General features: G+C 39.6%; 2 protein-coding genes across 3 annotated transcripts in view; one reads left to right on the top strand and one right to left on the bottom strand.

The window, feature by feature from the left end:
• The window catches only part of GTF2E1 (general transcription factor IIE subunit 1), a 51,515-nt gene extending 27,855 nt beyond the window's left edge, over window positions 1-23,660 (bottom strand). The window contains exons 1-2 of one of the 2 annotated variants that reach the window (XM_070406276.1): window positions 23,528-23,660; window positions 17,036-17,513 (exon numbers count right to left, since the gene is read on the bottom strand). In XM_070406276.1, coding sequence (XP_070262377.1) covers window positions 17,036-17,483 — 448 coding nt within the window. In that variant the 5' untranslated portion in view covers window positions 17,484-17,513; window positions 23,528-23,660. Of the gene's footprint in view, window positions 1-17,035; window positions 17,514-22,549; window positions 23,300-23,527 lie in introns of those variants that run through there. The other variant, XM_070406278.1, reaches the window with a different exon arrangement.
• Window positions 23,149-24,137, top strand: part of RABL3 (RAB, member of RAS oncogene family like 3) — a 55,638-nt gene continuing 54,649 nt past the window's right edge. Inside the window, exon 1 of the mRNA XM_070406279.1 lies at window positions 23,149-23,858. Coding sequence (XP_070262380.1) covers window positions 23,813-23,858 — 46 coding nt within the window. The 5' untranslated portion in view covers window positions 23,149-23,812. The remainder of the gene's footprint in view (window positions 23,859-24,137) is intronic.

Genomic DNA, 24,137 nt, shown 5'->3' with positions numbered 1-24,137 from the left:
AGAGAAACCCTGAGGTTAAGGAACCCAACTTTTTATAATGAGCATAAACATGCCTGTCCTTTGCTCTGAAGGGTGATGTTATCTTTACTATGCTGAACTAAGCGAACATTCTCTGAAGGAAGACTATTACTTTTTAATTTTATTTTTCAGTTATAGTTGACATTCAATATGCAATACAGCATAATGGTGAGAGTATCATACAATTTACAGGGTGATCCCCCAATATTTCAAGTACCCACAGGGCAGCATACATAGGTATTACAATATTATCTATAATAATAAAAGCACAATATGTAAATTGACCAAACGGCAGAACAGCGGAACTGTCTGGACGCCCTTCCAGCCGCCGTGGATGCAAGGGATCCAGGAAGCCGCCACAGCCGGCAGGCGCCGGGGCTGCAAAGGCCTACTCCTGCACAAATTTCGTGCGTCGGGCCTCTAGTTTACTATATTCTCTAAACTGTACATGCCCATGACTATTTTGTAACTACCAATTCATACTTCTTAATCCATTTAGCTTTTTCACCCAATCCTCCAAACTCCCTCCCCTCTGGCAACCCTGTTTGTTCTCTGTATCTATGAGGCTGTTTCTGTTTTGTTTGTTCATTCATTTTGTTCTTTAAAGTCTGCATATAAGTGAAGTCATATGGTATTTGTCTTTCTCTGTTTGATTTATTTCACTTAACATAATACCCTCTAGGACCTAGAATCTAGGTCAGGGTTGGGCAAACTTTTTGACTCGAGGGCCACAATGGGTTCTTAAACTGGACCGGAGGGCCGGAACAAAAGCATGGATGGAGTGTTTGTGTGAACTAATATAAATTCAAAGTAAACATCATTACATAAAAGGGTACGGTCTTTTTTTTTTTTAGTTTTATTCATTTCAAACGGGCCGTAGTTTGCCCACGGCTGGTCTAGGTCCATCCATGCTGTCACAAGTAGTAAGATTTCACTCTTGTTTTCATATATATATATATTTTATTGATTTCAGAGAGTAAGGGAGAGAGAGATAGAAACATCATTGATGGGAGAGAATCATTGATCGGCTGCACGCCCCACACTGGGGATCGAGTTCGCAACCTAGGCATGTGCCCTGACTGGGAATGAAACGGTGACCTCTTGGTTCATAGGTCGATGCTTAACCACTGAGCATGTCAGCTGGGCAGATTTCATTCTTTTTTATGGCCAAGTAATATTCCATTATATATCTATCACCACTTTTTTATTGACTCATCTATTGAAGGGAACTTGGGTTGCTTCCATATCTTGGCTATTGTAAATAACACTACAATGAACATAGGGGTGCATTATCTCTTTTAGAATTAGTGTTTTTGAATTCTTTGGATAGATACCCAGAAGTAGAATTGCTGGCTCATAAAGCAGTTCCATTTTTAATTTTATGAGGAACCTCCATACTGTTTTCCATAGTGGCTGTACTAATTTGCATTCCTACCAAGAGTGCATGAGTGTTCCCTTTTCTCCACATCCTAGCCAACACTTACTTGTTGTTTGTTGATTTATTGATGACAGCCACTCTGACTGGTGTGAGGTAACATCTCATTGTGATTTTAATTGGCATTTCTCTGATAATTAGTGATGTTGAGCACCTTTTCATATGTGGGGGAAGTCTATTTTTATTATACTGAACAGCAAGCAAGCTGGCCCTTTGCTTTGGAACAATATCTGTATCTTCCAAGGCTGCTCACTATATAAATATCCTTGAAAAAGGTAGTCCGGAAAAAAGGCAGACAGTACCTCTACTTGCAAGACATGTATAACGTGTGAGAGACCCATGGAGAACTATCTCCCAACAATTACCATGTCTGGCAAACAATACAAGAGGAAAAGCTAGCCTGACATCTCTGAATCCTATATTTATCACAAAACACAAGTTGTAAACAAGAAGCAGCCTGTCAAAAGCCAGGTCTAAGAAGAAAAATAAGAAATTCTATATTTTTCTGGAAAATGACTTAAGACTAGTTTAACATAACAGCAGCATTTTTATAAATTTCACTAAACATTAAAAAATGCAAATAAGCTTTTCCCAAATCAGCGGTGGGGGTGGGGAACTTAGCAGACACTATGTACAAAGTACCATTCTACTGAGTGAGTGGTGGTAGAACACAAATAGAATCTGTCATCAAGAAACTTCAAGTTTAATAGAGATGAAAGGTGTCTGGAGATAAACATGATATGGGATCAGTGAAAATATAAAGCACATAAATATTTTGGAGTTAAAAAAGGAACGTGACTTCTAGCAGTGAGGAAGGTTTATGGAGAAAGTGTGCCTTTTGAGGTAGACTTTAGAAGAAAAGTAGTTGTTAGAGATCAAGGCAACTGGGAAGAGAATGGGACATTCATCATAAGAGAAGTAGGTAGTTGAAAATAATGCTAACCTGCAATTTCAGTCTACTAAAAATAAAGTCATCAAAAAGAATGGTAAAAAAACAGAATTAACAGGATTAAACTACAGAGGCCATAAATATAAATGGGTCTTGAATGCCAAACTTCATTTTGATTTTACTTTTTAGTAATAGAAAAGTGATTGAAGGATTTTGGGAAATAATATGAGGTCATCAAAACTAATATTTATAGCCGGGCTGGTGTGGCTCAGTGGTTGAGTGTTGACCCATAAACCAGGAGGGAGGTTCGATTCCGATCAAGGCACATGCCTGGGTTGCAAGCTCAATCCCTCTCTCCCTCTCCCTTCTTCTCTATGAAATCAATAAAAACATATTTTTAAAAAACCAAAAACTAATATTTATAAACAGTGATCTGCCTTAATGGCTTGAAATGGTCTTCCAATAAGTCAGTGGTTCTCAACCTTCCTAATGCTGTGACCCTTTAATACAGTTCCTCATGTTGTGGTGACCCCCAACCATAAATTTTCGTTGCTACTTCATAACTGTAATTTTGCTACTGTTATGAATCGTAATGTAAATATCTGATATGCAGACTGTATTTTCATTGTTACAAATTGAACATAATTAATCACAAAAACAATATGTAATTATATGTGTTTTCCGATGGTCTTAGGCGACCCCTGTGAAAGGGTCGTTCGACACCCAAAGGGGTCGCGACCCACAGGTTGATAACCGCTGCAATAAGTCAACTGGAAGTTCTTGACTGAATGTTTTCATAAAAATCATTAGTGAGCCGTAACCGGTTTGGCTCAGTGAATAGAGCGTCGGCCTGCAGACTGAAAGGTGCCAGGTTCGATTCCGGTCAAGGGCATGTACCTTGGTTGCGGGCACATCCCCAGTAGGGAGTGTGCAGGAGGCAGCTGATCGATGTTTCTAACTCTCTATCCCTCTCCCTTCCTCTCTGTAAAAAGTCAATAAAATATATTTTTTAAAAAAATCACTAGTGAAATTTTAATTAATACCCAGGCCCCACCCCAGAGATGCTGATTCAGTAAGTCTGGAGTGGGGCCCAGGAATATAAATTTTAAAAGTTCCACAAGGAATTCTAATATATACATACCTTTGGTGGAGAGCTGCTGTTAAGTAATCATTATAATAAATATCCCCACTCTTCTTGTAACTGAAGTGCTTTGCACTAAGTAGTATGCACAGAATATACTACTTAAGCATGAGAGAAAACACTGAAATTGAAGCTCATCGCTCTTTGTGGTCTTCCCCTTCCCACACATAAAACCAAGTAGACAAAAACTGGAAACAGCAAATCCAAGGCAAGGAGAATGTGCAAGCTACATCCAAGCATGTGGCAGCAGGGAGAAAATGAAGGCTACAAAGATTCTTTAGGCAAAGCTTGACAAATGATAGGATTAAAAGAAGAAAAAAGAAACAGTTCAATGATAACATATTTGTTTGATCGTTTACATTCACAAACCACAAGACAACTAAAAAGGCTATTTCACAAATATTCTCATTTGTTCATCAAGTCTATGTCAATAGTATTATCCAAATCTAACAAAAGAGGGAATAAAGACTTAGAAAGGTTAAGTTTACTAGGTCATAACTTAAAAACAAAAATCACTAAGCCTGGATTCAAGTACAAATCTTTCTGACTCAATAATTTATTAATTATTGTATTATTTTCCAAACAAACAACTATAAACCTACTTTTGCCCCACCCCATATATAGGCAACTCAGGGACAGCCTTTTCTGATTTAGCAATGAATAAGCAAAGACATAAAGAACCAGTTATAGGAACATTTGGGCAAAAGGAAACAGCATGTAAAAAGGCAAGCAGCCCTAGCCGGTTTGGGTCAGTGGACAGAGCATCAACCTGAGGACCAAAAGGTCCCAGGTTCGATTCTGGTCAAGGGCATGTACCTTGGTTGCAGGCTCCTCCCCCACCCAGGCCCTCATTGGGGCTCATGCAAAAGGCAACCAATCAATGTCTTTCTCTCACATCGATGTTTCTCTCTGCCTTCCCCTCTCTCTAAAAAAAAAAAAAAAAAAAAAATCAATGGAAAAATATTCTCAGGTGAGGATTTAAAAAAAAAAAAAAAAGAAAGGCAAGTAGAGCCCAGCTGGTGTAACCAGTGTTTGAGTGTTGACCTCTGAACCAGGAGGTCACAATTTGAGTCCCAGTCAGGAAATGTTGAACTGGGATGTGGGCTTGATTCCCAGTGGGGGGTCATGCAGGCGGCAGCCAATCAATGATTCTCTCTCATCTTTGATGTTTCTATCTCTCCCTCCCTCTCCCTTTCTCTCTGAAATCAATAAAAATGAAATAAAATAAATTTTAAAAAGGTAAGTAAAGGCATGCCTAGTGCATGCAAGACAGAAATAAGATGGTCAGTGAGGCTGTTGTGGAGTGACATGGGAGTGGTGGAAATAAAGCCTCAAAATGGGAGGTAAGGGTAGATAAAAGACCTTATAAATTCTGTTAAGTACTTCAACTTTTCTGAGAGGAGAAGCCTTTGGAGGGTTTTGGAAAAAAAGAGTGACATAACCTGATGTGCTTTTTAGAAGGGTCACTGGCTGCTGTGACAAATAGTTCATATGAGCAGCAAGCGTGAAAGTAAGGAGGCTACCTAAGAGTAGTGCAAAATCTAAGCAAGAGATAATGTCTTACATAACTTTTCTGGATAATCCTATGAAAAAAACAACTGTAAATAAACTCACCCCCACTCAAAAAAGCTTCCAGAATGGAGAACAGTATGGAGTTTCCTCAAAAAACTAAAAATGGAACTCCCATTTGACCCAGTGATCCCACTTCTAGGAATATATCCCAAGAAACTAGAAGCACCAATCAGAAAGGATATATGCACCCCCTATGTTCATAGCAGCACAATTCACAATAGCTAAGATTTGGAAACAGCCTAAGTGCCCATCAGCAGATTAAAAAACTGTGGTACATCTACACAATGGAATACTACACTGCTGTAAAAGGGAAGGAACTCCTACCATTTGCAACAGCATGGATGGACCTGGAGAGCATTATGCTAAGTGAAATAAGTCAGTTGGAGAAAGATAAATATCACATGGTCTCACTCATTTGTGGAATATAATGAACAACATAAACTGATGAACAAAAACAGATCCAGAGACAGGGAAGCATCAATCAGACCGTCAAACCTCAGAGGGAAGGCAGGGGAGGGTGGGGGTAAGGGGGAGAGATCAACCAAAGAACTTGCATGCATGCATATAAGCATAACCAATGGACACAGATAACAGGGGAGTGAGGGTATGAGCGGGGGTTGCGGGGGGGGGGGGGGGCGGGCAATGGGGGGATAAGGACACATATGTAATACCTTAATCAATAAAAAAAAAAAGTTTCCAGGAAAAAAACAATAAAACAAAAGATTAACAGATCCATGTTAAAACCAAGTAACTAGAACCAAACTTCCTAGGATTTTAGTGAGATGTATTTCTGAAGATGGCATAATTAACAGAGCATATTTTCTATGTGAACACTACTATAACCATGAGTTTTAATTCCTAACCAAGACTTTCAAATTAACCAAAAGTGACTAACATCATCTTCTAAGAGCAGTAATAAAACAACCTCAAGCCTCTTTATGCTTTTTAAATGTTAACTATTCTCCAAATCAAAGGGTGTTATGAAATTAGAGTTAAGAGAAACCATACATGGTACAGAATAGACTAAACTTAACATTTTATACATGCTAAAAAAGGCCTACAATGATTAAAGGATTTGCCCAGAGTAACAGTTACTAACATAGCCCAAAACTAGAAGTCAGGGCTCTGGAATCCTAATACACTATCACTTTACTATCTTATAACCGTTGCTTTTAAAAAGAAAAAAAAAAACCACCTTCTAGAAATGACATGTTAACTGAATATACTGCCTAATATAATAAGTACTCTAAAAAACCCTGACAATGCTACTGACAATACTATGAGAAGCTACCAAACATTAATAACTATAAGCTGTTATAACAAAAAAGTAGTTAATTAAGAATGACTTTACTTACTTAGATTTCAAAAGGGCTTTGGGTAAGGGTGGGGGACAGTTGGTGTTGAGTGGGCTTGGGGTGTAAGGTAAAAGGACTAGAAGGATAACTAAAACTTAATAGTTATCAACACATTAAAAGATGGGGAGAATGCAGACTGGGTTGAATGGGAAAGCATAGAGAGGAAAAACTAGGTTTGCCATTTTATTCTACATATTTTTTTTTTTTATATTTTTATTGATTTTTTACAGAGAGGAAAGGAGAGAGACAGAGAGTCAGAAACATCGATGAGAGAGAAACATCGACCAGCTGCCTCCTACACACCTCCCACTGGGGATGTGCCCGCAACCAAGGCACATGCCCTTGACCGGAATCGAACCCGGGACCTTCCAGTCCACAGGCCGACGCTCTATCCACTGAGCCAAACCGGTCTTGGCGATTCTACATATTTTTCTAAATTTATATTACTTAAGTATTTTTAGGAGAAAGAAAACAGATGTTATTCTGAATCCTCCAAAAGCACTCAATTCCCTCTTAACTAATATGAAGAAGTTATGTAGTCATTCTTGGGCTATTCTTTGAAAGCATAATCAAGTCCTTTGGTTTAACTTTTATGAAAGTTCATAATGTTCAGGCACATATATATTAAAATGCTAGCCTCAAAAAGGTACCTTTTACTCTGATTTCCAAACTTTATTAAATAAAACAAATTTCTTCAGTCTAATTGGGCAAGGGGAAATGTATGGAAAAAGGAACTACTATTATAAAATAGTAACAGACATGACAAGTAAATAGCTATATTTTTATATTATTTTACCTATAATAAAAAGGAATTTTAAAAATCATCCTTCAACAAGTGACTGCAGAACATCTAACACTGTAAAATACTCATTCATTTGCATGCAAAAGGAAAAAATAAGCAGATTTAATGTATTGGGGGGTATTCTGAGTATTTTTAAACTCAGAAGATCTCAAATATTTTAATGATGCACACAATAAAATCCCACACCCCAAAGCTCAACTTATCAATGAAACTGTCTTCTGTCCTTCCTTAAATGGACACATCTAGATTTGGTCTAATCAAGCATCATTCCTAGATTCTGTAACTCTTCTTAGAAAAATGAAAAATGTACTATGCCTGGGAGGGGGAAACAACATACTGAAGTATGGTACTTGGGTAAATAGTAAAACTAACAATAGGTTCTATACATTAGGCCTCAATCAAATTCATCTCAACATGCAGTGAGCAGGCAAAAAGTCTATGTTTTTGATATGACTAATTAAAAGACAATACTCAATAGAATATTCAATGCCAGCATCAACTATTCACAAATAAATGAGCTCCTATATAATCAGCATCAAATCACAAAAAAGAAAACAGAAATTACTTTTTTTAAAAAGCTCTCAAATCTTCAAGATCAAACACAATAATTAAATAATTTAAAAAATCAGACCTAAAGGGATTGTTTTTTGTTTTCTTTTGTTTTTTGGAGAGGGAGAATGTAGAAGAACTTTTTCCTTACTTTCTTTCCATACTTGCTTTTATTTTTTTAACCTGTTCTAATGGGCACCACTCCCCCCCTGCCCCCCCCCCCCAAGTCCACACCTCTGAGCTTTCTGGTATCATTTCCTAATTAACTCATCCTGAGCAAGATTCCAACTCATCAACTGAGCAAAATAATCCTACAAAGATTTCTTTCTGTATTTGTGTTTTTAGCATTTTAGGAACTGAAAACACTGCATTTATAAGACATCTCCTGTCCTAAATGGAAAGAGATGAAGATAAGAAAAAGTAGCCTGATGTGTGAAAATTGAAGAGGAATTTTAATCAGAAAACTGATCTGTCTATAAACCAAAAAGCTTTGCCTGCAGTCACAAGGCAAGGAGACTTATATGTTTTAGCCCCAAATATACAAATGAATATCCCAAGTATATATGAAGTTTACTTTAATATTCCAAGTTACTCAGAACTAACCACTAAAATTACAACAATTTCAATTATTGGCTATTTTTAAGGCTTATTTACTAGATACTTATTTAAGAGTTAGTTATTAAAGACTTATTTTACACTAATTATAAAATCTGTCTGTCTCTAAGTCATTTTTTTTTAAATTAAATCTTTATTGTTCAGATTATTACAGTTGTTCCTTTTTCCCCCCCATAGCTCTCCTCCAGCCAGTTCCCACCCCACCCTCTGCCCTTACCCCTCCCCACTGTCCTCATCCATAGGTGTACGATTTTTGTCCAGTCTCTTCCTGCACCCCCACACCCCTTTCCCTCCAAGAATTGTCAGTCCACTCTCTTTCCATGCCCCTGGTTCTATTATATTCACCAGTTTACTCTGTTCATCAGATTTTTTATTCACTTGATTTTTAGATTCACTTGTTGATAGATATGTATTTGCAGTTCATAATTTTTATCTTTACCTTTTTCTTCTTCCTCTTCTTAAAGAATATCTTTCAGCATTTCATATAATGCTGGTTTGGTGGTGATGAACTCCTTTAGCTTTTTCTTGTCTGTGAAGCTCTTTCTCTGACCTTCAATTCTGAAAGATAGCTTTGCTGGATAAAGTAATCTTGGTTGTAGGTTCTTGCTACTCATCACTTTGAATACTTCTTGCCACTCCCTTCTGGCCTGCATAGTTTCTGTTGAGAAATCAGCTGACAGTCGTATGGGTACTCCCTTATAGGTAACTGTTTTTCTCTTGCTGCTTTTAAGATTCTCTTTGTCTTTTGCCCTTGGCATTTTAATTATGATGTGTCTTGGTATGGTCCTCTTTGGATTCCTTTTGTTTGGGGTTCTCTGTGCATCCTGGACTTGTAAGACTATTTCTTTCACTAGGTAGGGGAAGTTTTCTGTCATTATTTCTTCAAATAGGTTTTCAATACCTTGCTCTCTCTCTTCTTCTGGCACCCCCGTAATTTGGATGTTGGTACGCTTGAAGTTGTCCCAGAGTATCCTTACACTATCTTCATATTTTTTGATTCTTTTTTCTTTTTGCTTTTCTGGTTGGGTATTTTTTGCTTCTTGTATTTCAAATCTTTGACTTGATTCTTGGGATCCTCTAGTCTGCTGTTGGATCTCTGTATATTATTCTTTATTTCAGTCAGTGTATGCTTAATTTATAATTGGTCCTTTTTCATATCCTCCAGGGTCTCACTAAATTTATCGGCGGTTTCTAAAAAATTCTTGAAAAACCTTATAACCATGGTTTTGAACTCTAGATCCAGTAGTTTGCTTTCCTCCATTTCTGTCACTTGTGACCTGTTTCTTTGTCTCCGCATTTTTTATGCTTCCTTGTGTTGGCAGAGTGGCTTTGTGTGCTAGGTGTCCTATAGGGCCCAGTGGCTCAGCCTCCCCAATTACCTGAGGTGGACACTCTTGGTGCACCCCTTTGTGGGCTTTGTGCACAGTCTTGTTGTAGTTAAGCCTTGATTGTTGTAGGTATCACAGGGAGGAACTGACCTCCAGGCCAATTGGCTGTGAGAGTCAGCTGTGTCTACAGTGGGGGAACTTCTGTGCTGAAGACACCCTTCTGGGGCAAGACTTGCTTCAGTGAGGCTTTGGTGCTTCTGAGTCTGCCCCCTGAGTGTGTCCCTTATGGATCTGAGGAGTTGTAATCTGGATGGTTCTACTCTGACCACTGGGTACACTGGCTCTTGGATCTAAGGAGGTGCTAATTTAGCCTCTTCCTGAGTCTACCGCAGCAGGAGCAATAGAGAGATCTGCAGATTCCCCTTCCTAGTTTGTGGTTTGGACGTGCCCAGATGAGGCCCAGCTGTGAAGCAATGCAAGCTGTTGTGGGGCCTTGGGCCTTCTCTTGGAAGTTCTGGGTATGTCTGACCCAGCTGCAGTTTGTTAGGTAATTTTCAGATTGCAAAGGGCCAGGGCATTCATATGCAAAAGCCTCTGCCTCAGCTTGGGTGGGGTGGGGTCTCAGGGAATCAACAGGGTGGAGCAAACAGCTACAGCTGATCCTCAGCCCTGCCCTAAGAGGCCCCGGGTCTCAGTGTCCTAGTAATCGCTGCAAGCACCTCTGAGAGAAAGCCGCCCTCGAGTTCCAAGTTCTGCCCGCTGTCAGACAGTCCAGTTTCTCCCCGTATGAGTCAGGGTCCCCAGAGAATCACCCAGAACTGGAGTTCAGAGCAGTTGGGGGCTTGTGACTCCCTCCCGATTGAAAAAGACAGCTGCGTCCTCAGTTGCCAGCCCTTGCCGCGTGCGCCTCCGTGCCTCTGCACTTTACTTCCACACCTCCTCTGAGTCTCAGTGTGCTTATCTCTTTCCTTCTAGTTGTAGAATTTCCACTCAGCCAGCCTTCCTGTAGTTCTGGATGATGTCCATTTTGTCTGTTAGTTGTATTTTTGAAGTTGTTGTGGGAGGCAGCAATTTCTGGTGTTTACCTATGCCGCCATCTTGGTTTTTTTTCTCTAAGTCATTTTCATGGAATCACACAAAGCATGCTGATTCTTCACAAAAGCTATCCTATTCTTCCCTAATATTCAATCTAAAATATCCTAGAAATTTATATAGCCCTGGGTTTATTTATTGCTTATAAGAGTACTCCAAACCCTAGAGTACAACATAGGCATTTGTATGTGCACCTACACACAATTCAATGAGCTGAATTAGATAAAATAATATCTAAATTCTTATTCCTAAGATTTTATTAAATATACTTTTAAAATTTCTTTTTAAATTTAACTTATTTAGAAGTTTATTAAAAATGGGATTCCTTTAGAGCAGTGGTTCTCAACCTTCTGGCCCTTTAAATACAGTTCCTCATGTTGTGACCCAACCATAAAATTATTTTCGTTGCTACTTCATAACTGTAATGTTGCTACTGTTATGAATTGTAATGTAAATATCTGATATGCAGGATGGTCTCAGACGACCCCTGTGAAAGGGTCGTTCAACCACCAAAGGGGTCACGACCCACAGGTTGAGAACTGCTGCCTTAGAGTGTCAGCCTTTGGACCAAAGGGTCCTGGGTTCGATTCTGGCCATGGGCTCTTACCTTGGTTGCAAGCTCCTCCCCAGCCCAGGCTCTGGGGTAGTGCAGGAGGCAACCAATCGATGTGTTTCTCTCACATCAATGTTTCTCTGTCTCTCCCTCTCTCTAAAATCAATGGAAAAATATCCTCTGGTGAGGATTAAAAACAAAACAAAAACAACAAAAAACATCCTTACTAATATGACCTAGTTCTCTGCCATGAAAAAAACAAAAAAAACTTAGTTTTGAAATGAGATTCCCAGGTCTATATGTGATTTCAGTAATAGGAGCTCCCAAACTGTTTCTAATTCAAACACCTAACGATTTTATCCAATCCACAATAAACAATAGTGCCATAATGCCTTTTCAGAAGCCATAAAACTAAAGTTGCGTTGGTGGTATACAGGTGAGCAGAGCTGTTTTCCAGAAGCTATAAAACTATATTCCCACTGCTGAGAAGTCTTAAGAAAACAACTTTTACAGGAATAAAATGGTATGTGCACTAAGAAAAAAAAGATACAATCAAAGTGCTGAAAATGTGTAGAAAGTAAAATGGGGAACAAGGTAGAATTACACCTATTAAAACATTTTTTGAACACTAGATAGAAATAAGAGAGTTTGGTACATTAAGGAACCAAGAGATCACAAACTATTTTTGGCTGTGATTATAATTATAAGTAATATGCAAAAGCTAGTGGTTTTGTGGGTAATATTTTCTCTTCCAAATTATCCCTGACCTTATGGCTGCTTAATTTTTAAATTAAAAAGGGAAAATATAAAGCTGTTTCCATATCATTTAGCCTTAAAATCTAAAAGAGAGAATATAATTACCCCTTCCCTTTGGGAGAAGCATGTTGCTGAATTTAACTTAGAAGTGCCATTAACTAAATTACCCATGGCTGAGATTTCGAAAGTAGAAATATTAATTTTTCCACGGTGAGAAAGCTTCTAAATCTAAAAAATGCATTTATGAACCACAAGATTCTACTTTCCTGATTTGAGGAATTTCATGTCATACTGTCTTTGTTTTAATTACATAAACCTCCAATATTTCAGCAAGTAAAATAGCTAGTTTTTCCCGATTAAGTTTCTGAAACTGGGGACTAGTGGGCAAAGGCGAGGCCATTCCATTTTCATGAAGTATCTGTACATACTATAATGGAAAAACCTCAGTCTTCTTTCCTGTGTAGGGAAAACCCCAGTTCTTCTCTGTATTTCTTCCCTGTGTCTTTCCTGTACTACTCACTACTCACATATAACATTTCACTTCTGACACTTCTAGTCACCAAGTGTGTGGAGGTTTTACCCCTCCCCCCAAGCAATTCTCTATAATACCAGCTGTGTGTCCTACCAATCAACTCAATTCTGACACTGTCCTTCTAGAGACAGCATCAGATTCTACAGGTTAAGGGCTCAGTCCCACAAGACTGCTCCCACTGCCTCCACTTTAGAAACCTGCTGCAAGCCCAGGTTATCATCAACTGGCTATAGGTCAGAGGTTCCAATGACCCCCTGCCTTCCCCCACCCCTTGGGTTCAATTAAGCTGCTAAAGCAGTTCCAGAATGCAGGGAAACACTTACCCATGTTTACCAGTTTGTTAAAGACTATAATAAGGCACACAGATAAATATCTAGATGGAAGAGCTGTGTAGGGCATGGTTTGTGGGATGGGGCTTGAACATCCATGCCCTGTCCAGGCCTGTCACATTCCCAGCACCTCCATGTGTTCACCAGCTCTCCAAACCTAATACTTTGGGAATTTTATGGAGGCTTCATTACATAGACATAATGGATTATTAACTCCATTTTCAGCCCTTCTCCTGTCTCAAGAGAAGGGGGAACGGGGCTGAAAATTCCAAGCTTCTCATCTAGGAGCCCACCAGAGTTGCCTCATTAGAACAAAAGACATTCCTATCACCCAGGAAATTACAAAGGTTTCTTTTCAGGTGCCCTGTATCAGGACCAAGGGTGTGTGTGAGGGTGGTGGGCAGAGGAGGGGGTCAAAAACCAAACAGCACAAAAGATGCTCCTAGTGCTCTTATCACTTAAGAAATTACAAGGGTTTTAGGACATCTGTCCAAGGAACTGGGCAGAGACCAATATATATTTTTTATTACCTCACACATACAACCATCAAACATTTGGCGAGAGTTCAACCCAAGAACACCAAAATGGAAAGTATGAAGAGAATCTACAAATTCTTAGACAAAAGAGAGATGAGGTAGGGAAAAGCTGTAAATTGAAGTAGGAAGATCTCTGGCTTATGTGTGAATTAGCCTTAATAAAATAATTCTTGTTGGACTCAGAGTTTCCTGAGCCCAGAATTCCCAGGTGCTCATCTAGGAGTCACCACCCTTTAGTGAGTAACAGAGAGCTGCCCATACAATTGAGTTTAAAACTTTATATCAGGGAAGCTGTAAAGTCTAGAAGGCTTCAAATCTAATTCCTGAATAACCCCTATTTGATAATATAAGAGTTCAACCTAATAACTGTTGAGATGGGAATGAAGATAGCTCAGTAGATAATCCCATCATTTGGTCAGAAACATCCTCAATCTCCAACAGCAACCAAGAAATAGAATAGCTTTGTACAGGATTGGGCTTAGAATGAAAACTGTAATCTATCAACTTAAACAGAGTATAAATATTACAATATTACAGCAGAAAAAGCCTCCCCCCCTACTCTGATACAAATACCCAAATGTTTATTTCCCATCTTCTTCAAAATGAGTGTGAAGGGAATGAATTCTGAGCAAATCAGGAAGGGAAAAAAAGACCAAAGTTTCTAAAGGGAATGTATAGAACACAGAAGGTATAAGGCAATAGTGAAAAATAAGACAAAACTGACAAGCAGGCTGGGTCCTAATATCACCTAGTCAGCACATTCCGTCCTTAAAGGAAAGTACAAATGAAAAGCCAAATTATAATCAAAAGGCGAGTACATTCCCTAGGGCACCCTCCCCCAAGTGATACCAAGGTAAAATGATTTATTCTTACTTTCCTTGAACACCTTCTTTCCACCTTCATGCTGACCATAGTCTTCATATTAAAAAGTCTTTGTTCAGACTGGCCACAAAACAATTATTACAGTTTTAGTTCTCTTTCATAAAATATTTTTATTCCCCCTACTCTATCTCAACTCCCTGATTTAAATAACCTTGACTATTTGGGTGTTAGACCATCTCTTCCATAAGCTACCCAGCTGTTGATTACAATTAGCTTCATTCAGGCACTAACGTTGGGTAAAATTCAAAGAGCATCATAGATCAATCTCCTAAATACTAATATAAATACTGGAGTAACTTCCTTTTAGAAAGCTTCATGAAATAAGAATAAAATGATGAATAAATGTAGTAGAAGCACATTACTTTAGATTACCCTCTTTGAGGGACTGCATAACACCTTCTACTGCAGTCAAGAGTAATGAAGATGACCACTAACTGTAACACCAACATCTGCATAGAATCACAAAACCAAAACCCAGAGCTCCTTTAAGAAATCGGGTAGAATTGGCCTGGCCAGTTGGCTCAGTTGGTTGGAGCACTGTCCTGTACACCAAAAGATTGAGAGTTTTGATTCCTGTGCATATGTTTCTGTTTCTCTCTCCCCACCCCCCATCCCCAAAAATCAATAAAAATATATCCTCGGGTTAGGATTAAAAATAATAATAATAAAAAAGAAAAAAAATCTGTTAACATGAATAGCAAAAAACACGAGATTTCCCTAGTCTATTTTGAAAGAACTCCAGATATATTCTACAACTTCCTCTATAGCATACTTGAACAATCCTCATAATCAGGATGGTTAGATTTTCTTATAACAAGAGCCTTCCTAGTGAAGTCCATTCAAGGTAAAAAGATTCGGGCAAAATAAACATTTAACACAAATGAGAATTCTTTAAATGACTTTCCATCCAAAATGACTGCTTCACATAAATAAGGGGGGGAAAAAAGTCCTAAGCTAGCTCTTTTTATTAATAATCTTAATTGATATTGAGATTATTTCCCACTTAAAAAATTTTAAGTGTACAATATGTAACATGTACAAAAATTAGAAAATTAAACATGTACAAAAATCTGTAATTTTTTAAAAATATATTTTTATTGATTTCAGAGAGGAAAGGAGAGGGAGAGAGAGATAGAAACATCAATGATGTAAGAGAATCATTGATCGGCTGCCTCCTGCTTGCCCCCCTACTGGGGATCGAGCCCAGAACCCAGGCATGTGCCCTGACCAGGAATGGAACCATGATCTCCTGATTCTTGGGTCGATGCTCAACCACTGAGCGAAGCCAGCTGGACAAATCTGTAATTTTTTTACAATAAAAATTTAATGTGTAAAAGTTTAAATTATATTTTTGATAGTTTTTTTCAAAGGCAGATCTAGGAATTTTTTAGAAAGTCACCTCTACTCCTGAATTCAGCCATAACAAAAGGACAATCTAACTTAACAGCATTGACTCTTTCTATTGATTTTTACACTTGAAAGTAAGACCAAATTGTCTACTGAATAATTAGCAAAACTATAGTCTCTTTACCTGTTTATAAATGATAAGACAAAATAACTATACAACCCAGCGCTTTTAAGTTTTTGATGTTAGTGCCAGATATACTGAACTATTTGAAAATGTGTTTTGTAAATTCTGGTTGATTAAAAAGATCCTTAACTAAAGTATTTAAATGGAAAAAATTATATATCTTGTTGACAGTTTTCTTCCACTAAGTAATGCCCTAAGAGATTCAATATCCATCCATTTGAAGGAAAAGATGCCCCTCTAATTGCATCTGGCTGACTCTTATCTTTTAAGTCTCAGCTGTTATTTAAGCTCTTTCAGAGGCCATTCCAGATTAGAAGCCCTATTTATGTACTCCTGATAGCACTTTACACTTCCACTAACATAACATTTATATGCACTATACTGTGACTGTCTGACAGTGACTGGCATAAACAGGTGCTAAATATATACTGGATGAAGAGGTCAAAAGTGAAATGGTCAGAATAGTCTTCAAGTGATAGAGAAGTCAACCTTTCAGATTGAGCTGTACCTGTAAATAGGGGTGGAGGTGGGAACAGAGGTAGAAAGGCCATGGGTGGAAGAGTACACTCCTTTGTGAAGGAGAAAGGCTTTACAAGAGCTTCTAAAAGAATAACAGTCAAACAGGGCAGTAAGACTAACACAGACCATATAGTGATTTACACCAATCCATTCACTTTTATAATGATACTAGAGGCCTATTGCACGAATCTCTTCGTGCAATAGGCCTTCCTTTCCCCTGGCTGCTGGCACCCGTTTTCCTCTGGCACCCAGCACCCAGGCCTTCGCTCTGGCCGGGCTCCAGCTGGAGCTGGCCCCAGGGCCGTGAGGTTTTGCTGCGCTGCCGGCCCCAGGGTCGTCGCTGCTCCGGCCCCCGGGCTGTCAGGTTTTGCTCCACCGCTCGGAGCCTATGTATGCAAATTAACCGCCATCTTTGTTAGGTTAATTTGCATACTCTCCTGATTGGCTGGTTAGCATAGCGAAGGTACAGTCAATTTACATGTTTTTCTATTATTAGGTAAAATACATGATTGGCTTAAAAATTAGATGAATCAATTTAAGAAAAAGAATACATATTTTATTTTTAAAAGTTACTTAAAAGATTCATAAGGAAAAGTCTCACCTGTCCTGGGATCAAAGAGCTGATTAGCTTCTAAATCTGTAAAAGTATTAAAACAGACAGGACATTTGAAGGAAGCCCGGTTGGTGGAATCTCTCTCATCAGTTTCAATCCTCCTTCTCATGTGGTCCAATTTATATTTTACCACATTAACAAGAGTACGATAATTGATAAAGTAGTAGTTATGGCGAGTGGTTTTCCCATCTGCAGCAGTCTCTACTCTCATTCTGCATTTGATGAACTTGTCTCCCTTTAAATTATTCAAAACTGAACGAAGCTGCTTCCGGTCAAACTTGAGCAGCTCCAACATATCCTCCTCTTTCACACAAGGGTTCCGGATCAAGATGTCCAAGGCCAAAGCATGCTCAATGCCATAGAAGCCCCGGATCACATACTTGGCTAACCTCTTCAATGATGCAGGAACCTCGGTGAGGACATCTGGGTCTGCCATCTTTAGCGGCAAACTTCAACTTTAAATGTACTGAATTCAGAAAAAAAGAGAAGATTACATAGGCACAATGAGGACACAGTAATCATTTTAAATCTAGAATAATCAACTCATTAGGTAGCTATCACTACTCTTTGAGTGCCATAAAGGCACTCAGAACATTGTTTTATAAGACTTATAATGACAAAACATTTAACAGAGAACAAGATTTTCCTCCAAGTATACAAAATATTACACCTAAAAAGCTTGGCATATTTCTTAAATGATTATTTTCATGATCTACAATGTGCTTGATTAAAAAAATTAACATTACTTATAGCAATGATACTTATCAAACCCACTTTATTTCAGTAAGAGAAACACAAAAAAATTAAATAAAGTCTTATTAGTATTAATGCTATATAGATCAGTGATTTTCAACCCTTTTCATCTTATGGCACATATAAATTAATTTCTAACTTCCATGGCACACCGGTTATGGTGCATTGGTTGCTATCATATTTTTATTTGACAATCTAAGGGAAAAGAGGTCTTTTAAATAGCCAGGTATTCCATGTTTTAAAAAGTCTTGTGGCACATCAGCGTGCCTGTGGCAGTACTCCAATTGAAAATCACTGCTATAGATCTTTGGAAATGCTGGGTTACGCTGCCCCTCCCCCCGCAAGAAGTCTAACCATTAGCATCTCTTTAAAGTGTCTTTATTTCTTGAGTAAAATTTTTCTACCAAGATAGCCCTGGCTGGTATGGCTGAGTTGGTTGGAGCACTATCCTGTGCACCAAAGGGCAACAGGTTCAATTCCCAGTCAGGGCACATACCCAGGTTGTAGGTTTGTTCCCTGGTAGATCCCCGGTTGGGGGTACAGGAGGCATCCAATCAGTGCTCACATCAGTATTTTTCTTTCTTTCTTTTTTTAAAAATATATTTTATTAATTTTTTACAGAGAGGAAGGGAGAGGGATAGAGTTAGAAACATCGACCAGCTGCCTCCTGCACACTCCCCACAGGGTATGTGCCTGCAACCAAGGTATATGCCCTTGACCGGAATCGAACCTGGGACCCTTGAGTCCACAGGCCAACGCTCTATCCACTGAGACAAACTGGTTAGGGCTCACATCAGTATTGTTTTCTCTCTCTCTCCCTCTCTAAAATCAATAAAAACATATCCTTAGGTGAGGGTTAAAAAATATAATTTAAAAAAATTTCTCTCAGGATAGATTCTAGAATGCTTTACATAGTCATGCTTCCACAATAAAATCACAACAAACCAAAAAACACATAAGTAATCACCAACTGGGATGCTTAGCAAAATTATTACTATAAATATGAAAGAAGTTAACACTTAGATCTAGATAGCTTTACCAACCTTGTTAATTTAAATCTAATGACCAATTAATACCATGTAGTCCTTAAAAAGCAAACCAACACCCCAAGATATCCTTAAATACTGGACCTCCTTGCAAAACAATTGTACCCGATTCTTATATCATGACCCAAAAAGCTTTCTTTTTGAAGCCCAAAATGGCATGGGCTAGACTTTCACGTGATTGTTTTAAAGGATGGGCTTTGGAAGTCAGAGTTGGACAACCTGTGTTTTAGTAGCTATGTGATCCTAAGCAAATCACTTAAACCACCACAAGCCATACTTTATTCTCTTAGCAAAATAACAATATCAGCTATCTCAATAAAGTTGTTGTGTTGAATAAATGAGAATGTAAGTAATGTGCTTAGGAAGCACGTATTAGTAGGAACAGGCCCCACATCGCCCTTGTGGGGGTGGCTCAGTTGGCTGATCATTGTCCCATGCACCAAAGGCTGCCGGTTTGATTTCCAGTCAGGGCACACACCCAGGTTTTGGGTTGTTCCCTGGTAGATCCCTGGTCAGAGTGGGTACAGGAGGCAACCAATTGATGTTCACATTGATGTTTCTCTCTCTCAAAAAAAAATCAATTAAAACATTTTTTAAAAAAAAAGAATAGCTTCCGTATAGATTTAATATGTCCCAAAGTAAAAATGGTCAGGCTATCCAGACATACTGTCAAATGAAATTCCCTATACCATAGGGAAATTTTTAAGAGACATCCCATTGAATAATTTCAAAAGGGAATCATCTTTTGTTATTAACACTGCTATCCACGGAATCTTTTTATTTCAAATCAGTGGCTATCAACAGTATCTCCTTTCATAAGAAATATTTTTATATTCACAGTATTATACTAAAAAGATATTCCTAAATAACTAATCTATACACATTTGGGGAAGGGGGGGGGGGATATAATGCCCTACATGCAATAAAGAAAAAAATAAAAGGAAAGTTAGTTACAATTAAATATATATTTCCTATTGTAAACCTTCAGGCATTGACTATGAGATAACAAAGTAGCACCTAGATCCAAACCTGTGGTCTTACCACCTTCCTGTTATTCCAAGGATCAAGGGTGCCAAGCAAGTGCCTGGGTTCAACACCAAAGTATCTAGAGCAGTGATGGCGAACCTTTTGAGCTCGGCGTGTCAGCATTTTGAAAAACCCTAACTTAACTCTGGTGCCGTGTCACACATAGAAATTTTTGATATTTGCAACCATAGTAAAACAAAGATTTATATTTTTGATATTTATTTTATATATTTAAATGCTATTTAACTAAGAAAAATCAACCAAAAAAATGAGTTCGAGTGTCACCTCTGACATGCGTGTCATAGATTCGCCATCACTCATCTAGAGCATACTATCAGATGCATTTTGCTCTCCTTTCTAATTTAGTTGATACACTGTACTTGAAAACAGTTGTTTTTGTGTTTTTTATATGCTTAATGATTGGCAGAACACAAATCACAGCTTCAGAAACATCCAACAGACCAAAGAATGGCAGACAAATGTCAAAATAACCTACTTTTCCAACATTATTTCCCCTCCCTGACCTCCCATAACATACACTCCATATTCTGGAATCAATGGTTCTCAACCCTGGCTGTAAAGTAGAACCATCTAGGAAGCATTTGAAAGTACCCACATGGGCCCCATTCCCAGAGATTCTATTTTGGCTGGTCTGGGAGGATCAGATTAGGCATCATATTTTAAAAGCTCTTTAGGTGACTCCAATAAACAGAAAAAGTCCCTGACCACTACTCCAGACAAATCTGGTGACTGGCTATTATATATTATGCCAACACACATCATGCATTGAGGACCCTCTGCTACTCACTTAGCCTGTTTCCACTGACTGAAACAACTTAAGAGTAGTGGTTCTCAACCTTGGCTGCACATTAGAATCACCTGGGAATCTTTTTAAAATCCTGATTTCTGGGCCTCATCCTCAGGAAATTCTGTTTCTTTGTTACTAATGTTTTGGTCCCACCCCATAACAAAGAAAGAATTTCCGGAGGATGAGGCCCAGAAATCAGGATTTTAAAAAGATTCCCAGGTGATTCTAATGTGCAGCCAAGGTTGAGAACCACTGACTTAGAGGGTCCTAATGATTAGAGCAAGGGAGTGGCATGAGGACTCTGCAGTCCAATAGTTTTGGGTTTTGAATCCCAGGTTCCACCATTTCTTAACCTGTGGCCCTGAAAATTCTGTTTCCTCATGCATAAAAAGTGATTAACAGTTCCTTCCTCATAGAGTTGATGCATGGATAAAATGAAATAATCCATGAAAAATATGCTGCTTTCAGAGGTGGCATCATAAGAGTTCCATCACTGGTATTCACACTAAGAACTCCTTTTTAGAACAGTGACTCTACAACAATATGAAGAATGGATCGAGGTAAGTGAAGATGGATGTATATGGAAGTATTAGGAGCTATAGTAATCAAACCTGAACTAAGAAAGAAAGCAAACTATAGCAAGAGAACAGGATGCTCCCTAGATAATTCTACTTTTCAGAAACACAATCAAAAGGGCCCAATAATATAATGGAAATGGGATTTTAAAAAGCAGGAATATTTTAAGTAGTTATTTTTTTAACCAAATAAATATTTATTTTTAAATAAATGTTTTATTACGGTAAAATACACATAACAAAATTTACCAATTAGCCATTTCTAAGTATACAGTCCAGTGGTATTAAATACATTCATAACATCATATAACTATCACCACCATCCATCTCCGTAACTCTTTTCATCTTATAAAACTGAAACGCTATAAGCATTAAACAAGAATGTTATTAATACAAAAAGATACAGCTATTTGTCTTAAGCCAGTGTAACCAAGAAAAGTACTACTATGAAAAAATAGGCTAACACCTGCAGAGAAACAGGTTTGAAAGAAATGAGGCATTCACTTTTAGTTGCTTCTCTTTGAGGAAATACTACAGAATACTCCTGTGAAGATGTCCAGCAGTAGCTGAATGAGTGAAACTGGAGCTCAGCAAAGAAATCATGCCACCTCGTTCGAAATTTCTCCCTTCTAAAATCGTCCTTCCTGACCACTGCCTTCTCTTCTCTATCACTTCTACTTCCCCACATATGCTAAATCTCCTACTCAATCTCTGGATTTCTTCAATTATTTAGGTCAGAGGTACCAAACTGGCAGCCTCTACCACACTGTTTGACCAAAAGAATGTCTTGAAAATGTTCTGAGTTAGTTGCCAACATTAAAAATAGTGGGATTTCACATAAATCTCAACTTTCAGCTCCTCTTGAAAATTGGAAATATCTGAGGGAAAGTGAGACCAGGTTCCCTATGAAAAAAAAGAAGAAGAAGAAAAAAAAAAAAGCTGAAAAGCAGCTGTCACTTTTAAACAGGGAAAGAGCTTGCCTGGCTGGTCTCTGGAAATTTTTAAGTTTGTAACCTCTCAGGGCAATCCCTTTTTTTTCTTCTTTATTGCTTCAGAGTCTCAGTCCCTCCCAGTCTCACCTACCTCCCTACCCAGCACAGCTCCCCAAAGTTCTTGTTTTTGAATCATATGCACGATAGGCATACAAACACTGAAGAACGACACTGCACCAGGCACAGAGCTGGAGGAACAAAATGGAAATGAATGAGTTCCCTGCACCGTCTAACCCCGTCATTCTTAACTCCAGCCACACTGGCACGCTCTCCACTCCGTCAGCCACATACGCCTTCCCCACCTCCAGGCCTTTGCACATTCCGTTCTCCCTGCTCAAACTCTCTTCTAATCATCCTTCGCATCTCAAACGACATTTCCTCGGAGACCTTCCCAGATTCCCCGAATAGCTCAGAGTGTTCAATCCCATTTCACAAGCTCCCGAGGCTCTTTCCCAACCTCCTTCCTTGCAGCGAAGAGACTTGTACTCTCCTATCTGTCTGAGAACGGGGATAGCACGTTCACCACTGACTTTTCAAAACCCGGCACCGCTCGCCAGGGGCTGCCATAAAACTCCCGGGGGCTTCCCCGAGCACGTGTTCCTCCCATAGGCCCGTCCCGCCAACTTCCCCGCGCTCTACTGCCTCCACCGCGGCTTCCAGAGCAGAAAAGGACAGGCTAGTAGTGGGATCCCTCTTCTTAAACTTCAAGTGGTTTTAGGCAGGAAGCAACAGGACCAAATCTGTAATTTTAAAAGATGCTCAGGGTATAAGATAAACGGAGAAAGAAGAGGTTGCGGGGGGTGGTCCCGTTTATTAATCCAGTCGATTATTCCAATATACTACTAAGCCAGTTCTATACGAATTTGAATCTTATACATTTAACTACAGAGGGTTTTTGTTTTGTTTTGTTTTCCAGTTACCATGTTTCATGGTCTCTCCACGCCTTCCTACATAAGAAAGCTGCAGACCACCGCGAAACCTCTGGACCCAGCTGCCCTCCACGCGCCCGGTGCAGTCGTGTCCACTCCTCCCCACACTGCGCGACCCCCGACTCCCTCGGATTCTGCCAGCCGAGTGCGGGGGCCACACGCGGTGGAGCCCATGGTCCTGCCCCAGGTCGCACACGGGCCGCTCCGGGCTCCATGGCTCTTTAGAGAACCCAGTCCAGAGAGCAGGTGGGAGGAGGAGCGTAGCTAAGGAGAAAGGAGCGAAAAGGAGAAACCCTGAAACACGACTCCGGGCCCGGGAACCCAGAACAAGGAACAGGGAACAAGGTTTACCCAGGCGAATCCTCGAACACTGGCACTACAGCTTCCCTCAGCGCCTCAACTACCGGCTCCAGCGAGCCTCGCCATTCGTGCGACAAAGCGAACGCCTTATTCCTGCGACCTGCTTCGGGAGCCACCCGCTACTTTCAACCGAGCCGGCCAATCAGCACAGCGAAGCCGTCAATGAAGCGAGTCACACTCCGATTGGCCAATGACAGGGAAGGCTCCGCCCTCCGTGCCCAGCTCTGATTGGCTTAAAATCAGGAACAGGCGTGAACCCCGGAAGGCAGTGGCAAGATGGCGTCCCTGGATCGGGTAAAGGTCCTGGTGTTGGGAGACTCAGGTGAGCGGCTTCACCCACCTCTCGGGCTACCAACACTTTTGAATTATTCGCTAACTACGACTCCCTCCCAGCCCCGCCAACTAAATCGCTCGGGCCCGTGGCTGAAATCCCTCTCGAGGTCTAAAGACTACACTTCCCAGAGGACTTTGCTCTGTTTGACGAAGTGGCGGCCTCGCGTGGGCCGGCGGCGCGGAGTCGCGGCCTTTCTCCGCCTTCGCCGCTTTCCGACTCGTCGGTCTCCTGGACGGTCGTAACCTAGCGCGTAGCCTCGGTTCCTTT

This window comes from Myotis yumanensis, unplaced genomic scaffold (assembly GCF_028538775.1).
Source record: "Myotis yumanensis isolate MYYU_CA2020_CCGP unplaced genomic scaffold, mMyoYum1.0.hap1 SCAF_2, whole genome shotgun sequence".
Lineage (NCBI taxonomy): Eukaryota > Metazoa > Chordata > Mammalia > Chiroptera > Vespertilionidae > Myotis > Myotis yumanensis.
The sequence above is the reverse complement of the archived record's forward strand: the minus strand, read 5'-3'. Positions and strand labels throughout refer to the sequence as shown.